General features: G+C 26.4%; 1 protein-coding gene across 1 annotated transcript; it reads left to right on the forward strand.

Moving 5' to 3' along the window:
• Window positions 1-9,109: 9,109 nt before the first annotated feature.
• On the forward strand, window positions 9,110-10,829 carry LOC112679323 (ubiA prenyltransferase domain-containing protein 1 homolog). Its single transcript, XM_025549083.1, has 2 exons — window positions 9,110-9,303; window positions 9,443-10,829. The coding sequence occupies exon 2, from the start codon at window positions 9,472-9,474 to the stop codon at window positions 10,453-10,455; it is 984 nt and encodes a 327-aa protein (XP_025404868.1). The 5' UTR covers window positions 9,110-9,303; window positions 9,443-9,471; the 3' UTR covers window positions 10,456-10,829.
• Window positions 10,830-13,669: the final 2,840 nt, after the last annotated feature.

Raw genomic sequence — 13,669 nt, forward strand, 5'->3', positions numbered from 1 at the left:
GTTAAAAATTTGTATAATAGTAATCGTATAATAAACAATATCATCTTGAAATATGCATAATGATGAAGAATAATATAATAGTAATATAATATGGGAGAGTGGGACGAACTTCTCTATTACGGTATCTACAGTATGTACATACTATGTGGCATAAGCATATGGTTGTACTGAAATCCAAGCTTCGAGTATCAAACATGTCAGGATAGCAGGATACGTAAAGAAAATGTAATAATTACATCTCGATGTTATTAGTACATATTGTATAGATGAATAAATACGTAGGAAAACCCGTTAACGGTACAATTTTCAAAGGAAAATACGTGAGATGGTTGTGAATATGTTATATGATATTGTTACGTCATTAAAAATTAAAGTTTATACACACCAACCACAACAATGTAACGTGCATCACAGTGTATTGTACTTTTAATGTTGTTCTCAAGTCACAGACGTTAGCATTAATTCGGAAAAAAAGCGATAGAGGGGTACAAAGAAACATACGTAGTTTCCATCTATCAGCCAGCATACTAGTTAATTAATAGCTACAGCAGCGGTTCCTAAACTGTGTACCGCGATGCCCTAGGGGCACCGCGAGTACTTCCTAAAGACAACGTGGTCTACGGTTCATAACAAATAGTTTAAAATATATAGAATATTTTTTCCTTATTATTCTCGTAAAATCGTTATAGCGAATAATGTACTATTTTCTATCGTATATTCGGACATTCTCATTTTAACATTATAATATTTTTATGTAATAATTATGATCATAATAACAATAATTTTTATTTGTTTATTTTTTAAGTTTAAAAATCCATTAATTTATAATTTAGCTACATTTTAATAAAATTAATAAAATTGTTTATCTGCGAGTATTTTTGTTTTGTTCTGTCTTTCACATTATTCATAGCAGGGCACCGTGGCTAAATTGGTCCAAAAAAAGGCACCGTGAAAAAAAAGTTTGAGAACCGCTGAGCTACAGCAGAGGATTCCTTTTATTTCATTATATTTCGTTTGCAAATTCCGTGAAATTTTATATTATAATAATCCAATGTAATTGAAGAAACACACCTTATCTTAGAAACGAAGCTTTTTGATGATTATCTTAAAAAATATAACAATGAAAGCCGAAAATTAACAAATTTTTCGAGCAAACAGAATAAAAATGATCGTTCCTTTGGTTAATATAATTCATAACTCATAATAATTAGGTCATTTTTTTCAAATTTTAGATTTCAACCACTGGGTACGCAATCATATATTTTTTTTCCTTTCTACATTATATCTATTAGTAAATATGCACCAAAAATGGCATGTGACAGCTTTTTAGATATGATGAAGCGATCTGAAACGTCCATCACATCCTCATCACTAACTTCTTGCTTTCTCATCATTATCCTATCTTTTTTTTAAACTTATTCCCTAAGGCTACTCTTCCTCCGATTTAATCCTTTATTTAAATTTTCATTCTCCAACTGTCATCTTCTTCGTTATCCTTTTTTTTATACATAGTGTTTCCTTATTTAAATAAATAAAAAACAATTTCAAATAATTGTAAATATTGTAAGACAATATATATGTTTATATATATTCTTACCGATTATGATGCTGCAATATCGTAAGATATAGGCAATCATTAATAATAAAAAAAAAAAAACTTTTGAGATAAAACATTAATTACACGTGAGTAGTATTTGAAATCAGTTATTTTTTAACTTTTAAAATACGACATAACTGATTACGAGTATGTAAACAAGTATTATTATTATTACTATTATTGAACACATAAATATACATTTTGATAATAGTGTTCGTATAAATTAAAATTATTGATTTTTTAATGTATAAAATACGTATAATAAAATAAACATACTCCATATTCTAGACATTTCCATCGTTTTTTTACAAATCAAAAATATCAATAAATAAGTATATATATATACGATTTCAACATAAAATTATATTATTGTATTATATTCAAAGTTATTAGAATTATAAGAATGATCATCACATTAGAATATTTTGTATTAGGTAATATAAATAAACCTTTTGAATATAACAGTGTATTAGTGTACTATTTGATTTTTTTATTTTAAAAATACCCATGTAATTTCAAATATAAGTAAAGATCTTTTTTTTTGCTAGTCATGGGATGAAGTTATCTTGTGGTTTTATACGGTAACTTTTAATTAAGTAATGTCATCATATTTGTGCGGTACAAAGTTATTTTTGTGCTTTTTAAGGGGAAAAAAATTACCAATTATCTTATCGATTTTAAACATAATTAAAACGGATAAAAGAGGGAATGGGCGTAGATGCAATTTCTCACTCTTAAAAATAAAATACAAGGATCGGTATAATATAATATATTCAATATTTTACGCTGTAAATCAATTTTTATTGAAACCAAAAGTATAATAATATTGAAAGTCCATTTGAAAATGTCAACAAGAATAATTGCTAATAATAAAAAATATAAGTATTGGCTATATGAGTATAAGGATTTTTCAATCCATGATAATATCGACGACAGTTTTCAACGAAAATATCAAGTTTTCGTTTTCATTGCATCGCTAAATAGCTTTAGTTTCTAGTTACATCCTAAAAGAGGACACGATACACATACTAATATGGGATATGAAGTTCCCACATGAAGTATAGTAGGTAAACGTTTACACGTATAAAGTCTTATACAAAAAAATATGCTGGTACGCATATTCATACACGAACAAAAGTACACGTTTTATGGCTAAAATACAGATAATAATAAAATTAACGAACTTTGCGATTATTTAGTGACAAGTTACATAGAAAAAAATAGTACGTTCTTGTTGAAGTCTTACTACAAATATTTGTGAAAGTTTTCACTCCGAATTAAACTTGAATTGTTATCATTATAATTAGGGTTCGGGAGTTAAAGAATTTGCTTATTTTTATGGGTTGACTTAAAATTTAGCAGAGTGCTATAGAAGTGTATGTCAAGTTAAAACACGTACAATTATGAAATTTGAAAGTGCCTTTTTTTGCTTTTTTCGGCAATTTTTAAAAAAAATGCTTATTTCCTTTTTTTCTGATTATTTTTGCTTATTTGACCAATTTTTTTTACGTTTTTATAGTATTCTCCTGCAAAGTCGTTTTTGATAGAATTAAAATTAAAAATAATTCTTATCTTATCTACGTTGTCACGTAGTTTATCGCCGTCCAAGGTATCATTGTAGGGTAACAAAGATATTATAATGCTGAAAATAGAGTGTCAAACGTCAGAATGACCAAAAACAAAAAGAACAGTTTACATTCTGTTTTTCAGAAAAATCCCTTAGAAAATCCATAAAATCCTTAAAGTTTTGGAAGTGAAGATTTATTTTTATTTTGTTTAATTTATTAGTTAGAATTATATAGTTTTTTTTTTTTTTTTTTAATAAATATTTTTGCTTAATTTCAAATTTTTTAAATGCTTATTTTAGTGCTTATAATGATGTTTTTAAGCATTTATTTTAATGATTTTAAGTGCTATAAGCTCCAAGCCTTGATCATTATCATCAACCTAATATATTCAAAAAAAAATAGAAGTCTTAAAAATGTTTCAAACCAATACATACATAATAATATCAGAAACCAACAGACCTTAAAAAAATAAGTAAAATAAACAAAATTATATAAAGAATAAAATATTAAAATACAACTTAAAACAAATAACACAGTATGTTTATGTTAAAAGTTTGAGTTTTCGTAATAAGCCATATAAAATGTAATTTATAACTATATATATATATATATATATGAGCCGTACCTATATACTAGCCCACCCGTCACGGCTTCGCCCGTGATTGGTTGTTTATTTTGCCTTCGGATGATGTGTAGAATTTTTTATTCAAATTTTATCGTTTAATGTGATCGGAAAGTAAATATAATAAACGGTTGATGAAAACGTATTGAAATGTTTCTAGCAGTATTAATGATAAATATATTTTGAATACAGATACAAAATAAATGCTAATTCATCTGTTGTAATAAACTAATTTTATCTGTTATTGATAATAACAAAATGTTGATAACAAATAATATAATAAGAATTTTATAAAACTTCTGAGTATATAACGTTTTTTGTTCTATATCCTGTTGAAATCAAAATCATTAGATGATTCATGTCCTCAGTTCGAGAAAATCCCATGTAAAGTACGTTCTTCTCTCAGGTGTAAGTATGAATTGAAAATGATTAGGGTCGAGTAAGTTTTTTTTTTTTTTTTAGATTTTTTTTTTTTGGTGTTTAGTATTTTAATATTGGTAAAATTGAATATTTTCACAAAAATTACTATTATTTTTTTTAATGACGTTTATACTTTAATTACTATTATTATTTATTAATTGTTAAAAAATTTTAACAACAGGTAATAAGTATAATTTATATTTTTAATTAATATTCATGATAACTTATAATATAATACAATTAAATCATTTAATAACAGTAAGGTTATAATTGCTGAGCATTTGCACATAATTTGGGTTAATTGAGTTGTATATTAATTAATTAGAAAACATATTTTATAATTATATTATTATTATTTATTATTAAAATAAAAATGTCGTATTTTTTATGGCATATATAACTACAAATTTAGTATTTATACATCGAATTGTGTTTTGAAAATATTTCGATATTTTATCATAACTAAGACATAATTTTTTCAAAACAAGTTTTAACAAGTTTTGAAAAATAATGACGATAAAATAATTTCCATCAACATCAATCAATATATTTACTACATTTACTTGTCTATATTCTACTAAAAAAATTTCCATTTTATAGAATTTTAGATTGTTATAATTTAAATAAATTATTTATCATTAATTTGAAATTATTTGGAACCAAATATACCTTAGTAATACATTTTATAATATAAAAGGTTTTAACTGTGGACCAATCTGATACAAGATCAATAATTCAAAATAATAAAATTTTATCAGCTAATTTGTAATGATTTTTTTATCTAGAAAATATATATACATATGTATATATCTACTACTCTAAGCGCTACAGGCCATTATGACCCTTGGTTTCCAAAACAATTCTTTTCCACTCGTATCGGACTTTTGTTAATTTTTCCAGATCCGTATACCCATCAGTTGTAAATCTTTCTTTACTACATCCAACCATCTATTTCTTGATCGGCCCTGTATTCTTTTTTCTTTCATTCTTTCATGCATTATTCATTTAAACATTCTTCCCTCGTCCATTTTTTGTACGTGTTCTAACCATCTTATTATTCTTGCTTTAATCAATTTTACTATTCTTTTCTAAAATTTGTTCTATTTCGTTGTTACTTCTTATCTTCCAACCTCTTCTTCAAATATATTATATTATTTATATATTATTTTATTAATTTAGTATATTATTTTTGTCAATTGTCTTTCAAATATTTTTAATTTGTTGTTATCCTCTTTTGATAATACTCAAGTATAGGTTCCGTCAGAGGCGTACCCAGGAATTTTTTATTGGGGGGCGAGTCCAACATTTTTATTTTATGTGTTCTCTTATTATAATTATTGTTCAATTCAATACCAAAAAATTACTGTTAATAACTATATCATGACTTATACAATATAGGTATATTATATAATCTATAAACTTTGAATACTGAAGATAATGGGAAATTAAAATACACTATATACTATTATTACACTATTTACAATTAAACCATTAAGTATGTAGAAATTTCAATGAGGGGGGTCCGGACCCGAAACTCCTCCCACCTTGAGTATGACCTTTTGCTCCGTAACACAATACGAGTCTAATGAGTGTTTTACACAACTTAATAATATTGGCTTTTGATAGTAGCTTTGTATTAATTTATTAATAATGCTTCCAGACTTTATTGTATCAATTACAGTCTCATTCAGGGAAATGTTGAACAGTGTAGCTGATAGAGTGTCTCCTTATTTAATTCCAGATTCAATATGATATGAGTCACTGTTCCATCCGCCTAATAAATCACTAATCAATTGAATCTGTATACTCTACATTCTACAAAAGAGTGATACAGAAAAATATTTAGTTGATAATATAATTATAACATCATGTATTAATATTTTTTCTTTATGAGGTGAATTATATATATATATATATATATATCAATTATTTATATAATTATTTTATATCAATCATTATTATCTGAATCTCTAATTGTGTTTATAATAATAATTATAATTTATTTAATTATTAATCTGTTAGTGTGTCTATATTATAGTAATTACACTCCCACATTTCATAGTTAATTCATTTTTGTTATCATTTTCATCGATATCATGTTATATGCTCAATAACTTTGGGGCCTTTAATTGATTATTGATACTTTACAAATTAAGCCAAGTGTATTTAAACACTTTAGGTGATGATCCACTACTCATTGGTTATATTCTCAATGTGCTTACTATAAAACAATAAAATTATATCCAATGTTCATTTAAATATACCTATCATAATACAATTTAATTTTTCGTCTACGATGTGAAAATCCAAATGTTTTATTGAAACTGCTGAACATACCTAATGATTTGTAGAAATTGTTTGTCATTCCGCGTTATTTCTCTTGTTATTACCAAAATGTGGCACATATCTAATTGGTTGACATTTGAGATCCGTCCGGGGTTGGTAAGATTGGTTAGCGATAAGTTCTGGTTTAGAGATATCGCTATGCAGGGGGCGCCGCGTGCAGGCTCTTACCATGCCCCCCACATATCTATTTACCATAGATAATTTAAATATAAATTTTACACCTAATGAATATTTAATGAACATATAATTACTATAAACTAATATATTGTACTTAGGTAGGTAAGAAATTGGAATAATTTTTATTTAAAGCATGTTCAGGAAAAAATCGTAACCATAATGCCGTATACTTATTCAAATCACATAATTGATCCGTATGGTGTTTGAATACTTATTTAGTACTATACACCTACCTAAATACCTACCTACTTATTTATGCAATTGTTAAAATAAAATTTAAGTATAGTTACCACTTAACTATTTAAATAATTGAACATGTAATTCGTCGGTTGGCAGGGCCAATGAGGATTCCAAACCCGGAGCCTTTAATTTTATTTTTGGTGGTCCCACGAAGCGTATTTGAAAATATATGAATGCAAAAAGATAACATTAAAATTCAACAAAAAATGTGTTCCTATGTTCGTATTTATCATTATTATTATTTAAATAATTCGTAATAAAAGCTCAATAAAAGCAAAAATGTTTTATTATAAAATATTATGTTCAAAACTTAATTTTCTCATTATTCTTCGTGATACGTCCGAACATCGATCCACGGATTTGTTTCTTAATATCACTCCTTCTGTGAAGAGAATTAAGATAACCTTTATTTGCGCTTACCGCAAGATGTAATATGAACTCGACCAACGGTTATGTTTAATATTAATAAATTATATTGATTCAAAAAGAAAAAGTATATACTCTTCCACCGAAGTAGCCACTGAACCAATAAAATAATATTATTACGCGTTTAAAACTCTTTTACAATAATTGTACTATTATATCAATTATTATAATTATTATAATAATTTATATAATAGTAATAAGTATTAAGTATACTATACTGCAGCATTACACATGCGTCTGTATGAATATGTAATATATTACACTTGTCTGGTGTATGGTGATTATTGTTATTGTTATTTAACGAAAATCGATTTTTATAGTATTAATATCGTTCCTAATCAGATAAAGTAAAAATAAAAAAAAAATCAGATATAAGTTTAATCTTTACACTCGTGATCAACACTAAATCTTCATTCTTTTCGTTTGAGAATCATAATCGCTTTCAGTACCTCATCCGATCAAAAGAATATTATGGTTTCGCCGCGACTGCGATATTCCCGCCGACGCCGATCAATCGCTTATCGTTCGCTGTGTTGTTATCAATATTGTTCTTCAATCAGTACACGATCACAAGATTTATTTACCAATATTTGGTGTAGCGAACGCTATCTCTTGGCGGTTGGATTTGTTATGTTCGGCGTACCGTTGCGGAACTAGGGGTTGGAAGACGGGGATTCATCCCCGGGCATAACATTTTAGAGGGTGTAATGTTTGTAATTGTTAACAACTGATTTGATATTTTTAACTTCATTAAATACTGATATCAGGTTGAAACTCAATAAGTATGATTGTGTATTGATTATTAGAAAAAATTTCTCGAGAAAAGTATTTGATTATTGGTCTATGTAGGGTGTAATTTTAAAATTTTCCCCGGGCGTTAAAAATTCCTAGTTCCACCCAGGGGTGTACTTAAACTTACTTCTAGAGGAGGGGGGGGGGCAACTCAAATTTTTTCTTTAATTCAGGCTCAACATTTACAAGTAAAATTTTTGGTAATATTTATATCAGGTGAATCCTTAATATTTGTGGTTTTTTTTTTTTTATCTAATGCCGGATCCACTTAGAATGGTCTTTTCTGTAGTTATTTTTTAACACCTACCTGTGTTTTGAAAGTTTCGCTTGTATTTTATCTAATTTTTCACTAAGTATGAACTAGGTTTTCAATTAAAATAATATATATTATTTATCGTTATGATTATCGTTATAAACGTTATAAGCAATTGAGCGTTTAACACTATAAATAATTTAAACGTTATTCAATTTAAGCGTTTAAACGTTATAAAAATTTAAACGTTTAAAAAATTTTCCGTTAACCGTTATTAACAATTAAAACGTTATGAAAAATTTAGCATTTTGCGTTATTTATATTAGTGTAAAATTTGAAACGTTTTCAAATGTAGTAATACTGTAAAATAAATCATAATTTTTGTTTCTTAATAAAATACCCATTACTTATATAAAAATTGTCTTGGTCTAAAAATTTTTGGGGTGGGGGGCGATTGTCCCATCGCCCCTCTTAAATACGCCACGGGTTTCACCTCTGGTTCGACGTACCGTCGAATTTTCAAACAAAAACGTGTTTCGCAACCGCCGAAATCATCGTCCAATTATTCGCGTTAACAATATTGATTTTGTGGTCGTGACCATGTTCACGGTTCGAACTGTGCACGAAACACATGACGTTACTTTATGGCCGTTGATAACAGCGCCCGAAAAAGATAATGGATTGTAATGATTATTGATATTGGTGGCTGTTGGAGTACCTCTGTTCAACATTTTCGGTGAAACGTTGCGTTCATTCCATCGAATTGGGTTCGTCATGACATCGCAGTAGTCGCAATCTGCACTATTCTCTCACGACTCCGTAACGCCGGTCCGTTGGCTCGGCTTCAGGAAGTTTTCGTTCCGTGAGTATATAATATTTAACGAGTTTTGTTTTTCCTATTTTGTCTTTTCGTCATTCGCGGTTGAATTAGTTTTATTCGTGTATAACTGTAATATTTGTACGTTTTTCATATTATTTATTTCTCATTCCTTGTGCTTCAGGTGACTTGGACGTTCAAAGTGTCCAGACGATGTCAAACAGTGGCACTGCATCTGCTGATTCACTGCCTAATGTTGCTGCCCATCTGCCCTCAATATTTATGTCCCTACGTACTAAACTTCCGTCGCATGTACTTGCCATTCGCCCCTGGTCATTGAGTGCCTCGATAATACCAACATTATTGGGTTGTACCATTGCTCAGAAATTAAATTCTAATATTGAATTTAGTTTTTTGACTCTGCTATTGACCCTACTGACAGTAGCTTTGGTTCATGGCGCTGGAAATGTGGTGAACACCTATTACGATTATGTCCGTGGAATTGATGGTCGCAATAGTGATGATCGAACGCTGGTGGACAGAATTTTGTCTGAGAATGAAGTTGAAAGGTTAGGTGCTATTTTATACTTTTTGAGTTTCGTTACATTCTTTTGGCTAGCTTTAATATCCCAGGCAAAAATGGGTCATTTGGCTGCTGCATATTTATGGGGTTTAAGTATTTCATTTTTGTATACTGGTGGATTTGGTTTTAAGTACATAGCCCTTGGTGATCTAATATTCTTGATTCTCTTTGGACCTGCATCAGTGTTATTCGCTTATTTATCTCATACTGGTCAAATTAATTTAGAACCAATTTATTATGCTATACCCTTAGCACTAAACACTGAAGCTATATTACACAGTAATAACACGAGAGATTTAGAAAGTGATAGAAAAGCTGGTATTGTTACATTAGCAATATTAATTGGTAGAACGGCTTCAATCATTTTTTATGGCTTTCTTCTATTTACTCCTTACATTATGTTTGTTGTTTTATCAGTAAGATGTTCTAAATGGTTTCTTCTACCGTTAATTACTATGAGTTATGCTTTTAAAATAGAAAGAGAGTTCAGAGATGGTATTAATATACAGTCTGTTCCCAAGCGAACTGCTAAATTAAATTGTATTTTTGGAATTTTATATATCTTAGCCGTAATGGCAGCTGACAAATCAAATTTACCATTTAGTATTAACTGACATACTAATAAATAAATATTATGGCTGTTAGTATTGAATGTTCTTACAATAGGTTTCGATGGTCCTAATAACGTTCCTTAGGGTGTATAGATAACCTTACACCGAGAACATTATTCTGAATTTTTTTTATTATTATTGTAACAGTTTTTTATTTTAATCTATAAGTACTAAAATGATTGTATTAACTGATGTTGAAAGAATTTTAAAATAACATACATTATATTATAATGAGTTATAAGTTATAGTTGACAAAGATCATAAGCAAAATATCCAGCTTTGGCTGAAATGTACTGAATACTATATTTTTAATTACAATTTTTGTTACATATACTAATTAGAAATCTTTATTGTACAAACACAATTTACTTTTTAAAATATAAGATTAGTTATGAAATAAGATTATGAAAAATATTTAAAGTTTTGTTGTAATTTTACAAAATTTTTATTTTGTAAGATTATTATATTTAAGTTTATCATAATTTATTTTTCAATTTTACCACAAAAACAATATTATATAATTCATGTAGTAAATCATAATATCGAGTTCAATGTTATCTTTTATTTATAGTAGGTACATCATCTTTTATCTAATTATAGTAAAATGATTATTTTTATCTACTGTTACAATTCTATACATATATATGTATATATATATATATAAACAAGGTCATTATAATTGTATACTTAAATTATGGAAAATTCATTAAATGCTAACACCAATTTATTTATTTAGTATAAACTTTGAATATCCCAAATTTATGTATATAAATTATAATTGCTTTAATATGATTTATTTAAATAGTAATGTATTAATGAGATATTTAGTTAAATCTTTTGAAATTTAAAATTAAAAAGCTTAAGATATTAAAATCAAAGTCTTCCTCAAATAAAAGTTATAAGATATTGTATATATACTGAATTATTAAGTCTTGTAAATAATTGATCAACTGAACAATCATATAAAATAATATAATACATTTTTGTTTATATTGAATTATATTATAATTATTTTTTTTTTACCAAAGTTATTTGTCTATCCGTTGATTTCATATTAATCATAAACAATACCAACAGATTTTAATTAAATCATGAAAACCGTGTATCATATTAGGTTACTCATTAATTATTTAATGTAATAGTTGATGCCATAAGAACCAATTTGTATAAATATGTAATATTTAAGTAATAAAGCTTTATAGTTAGGTAATTTAGCTCAATTGTATTTATTGATATTATTCAAATATTATTTTTCAGAAGGAATGTACTCAACATAGTATGACAAAACAAAAAAAAGTTTAATAATTTTAAATATTTTAAGGTTAAATAGTAAATATTATATTTAAATCATATTCTAAACAAATGTAGTTTATTATTGATACTTCCAAAATATATTATCATTTTCAATAATCTGTCTAACTATATAACATTTTTTTTTGTAAGCATTTATAAAAATGAAATTGCAAATTTAAACAAATGTATAACTAAATATTTGCTTAATAAAATGATTACCAACATTTTATTATTTTTAAACAATCAATATTAATAAGTGATATTTTTTTATTTAATTAGAAGCAATAGTCTTTATATTATTTGAAAACAATAATTTTATCATAATTTAAATTAAAACAAGAAAGTACAAAAACATTTGTGAAAATTACTTATGAAACCATAAGTAATTTTCACAAATGTTTTCTTAAATTTTGTTGTTTCTTAATTAAAGATTAAACTTAAAATTTAAAATATAATCAAATTATCAATCTATAAAATAAAATTATGAATTTTATACTATTTTACTAAAAATTAACAACATTAAATTATTTTCATCAACACAATTCACTACAATACAGCTCGCATAATGATTTTGTAGCATTTGGCTCTCATACTTCTGATCTACAAGAGCAGAGTACAGTTTGGAGTAACTCTATAGTAAATATATTAATTCATTTCATCTTGAAAATAATCTTGTATAATGTATAAAATAATTTGAATTTTAAATTTTTATAAAAAAAACAAATAACCTGATCAAATCTTCCAATGTTTAGTATTTTATATGTATGTACAGGCTGCTCTATGAGGTGGTTACAAAAATATTTAAGGGCGCCTTAATTTTTGTTATTTGATCCTTCGGATTACCTATGGCTCAATAGATTACAGATTTAGGAATCATAATTTAGGTTTAACGCTTGTTTTCACAAAAATATAAACGTTTTTCAATGACTTATTACTGAATACCATGGGGTAATTACTTGTTAATGAGAAACAATGAATATCTCTCCAAAATCTTAATGTAGCTGTAATTTTTATGGGTACATCAGATATCGTAATTTTCATGGGCGCGTCATGCATCTGCCCGGTGGGCCAGTACTATCCTGTGTATGCATACATTTCAAACTTAAAAATGTGTTAAAATGTTTTATTTTCAAGATATAATACAAAAAGTTTATGTATTTTAATATTTATTTCAGCTCAGAAAATAGACATTTTATATTTCTAAAAGAAATTGTAAATCAAAATTATTATGTATTTTATACCAAAACATTGAGTTACAAAAAAAAAAAAAAAACCAGGATCTTGAGTTGACTAGAAGACATCATTGCAAATAAATATAAATTTGTAAAACACAAATTAATAAATTAATATTTTTTTTATATTTTCAGGTTTTATTTTTTAATTTAATGTAATTGAATATAGAACTTGATTCAAAATTACAATTTATACTGTGTATAAATACATAAATATAATATAATAAAAGTGAATGCATTTAATAAATGTTGTCCTGTTAATTGTTTATAAAATTGTATTAATTGTGTACAGTATGATAAAAACAAATAAACAGTAATACTACTATTATACAACTAATATTTTGTATCAACCAAATCATTTTTCATAAACCAAAGAATTCATTGATTTTACCATAATGTGTGTTAATTTTTCTGGATGTCTTCACAATTGTCCATCAAAGAAAGTATAAAACATTAAAAAGTGTTCTAAAAAATAAAATCTGAATATTTAAAAACAAAAATGTGAAGGGATCTTTTAGAGCCCAAATGTAATTTGATTTAGATGAGAACAAATATAAATTTTTATTTTTTAAGAAAAATATAAACATTAAATATATGAATTATATTTGATAAGTATTATTAAAGAATATGTAAACGTTTCGAATATTTAAATATAAATATGTCGATAGGTAATTTGATTCTAAAGAAAACGT

Source organism: Sipha flava, unplaced genomic scaffold (genome assembly GCF_003268045.1).
Source record: "Sipha flava isolate LNK unplaced genomic scaffold, YSA_version1 134_pilon_pilon, whole genome shotgun sequence".
In the NCBI taxonomy this organism is placed as follows: Eukaryota; Metazoa; Arthropoda; class Insecta; order Hemiptera; family Aphididae; genus Sipha; species Sipha flava.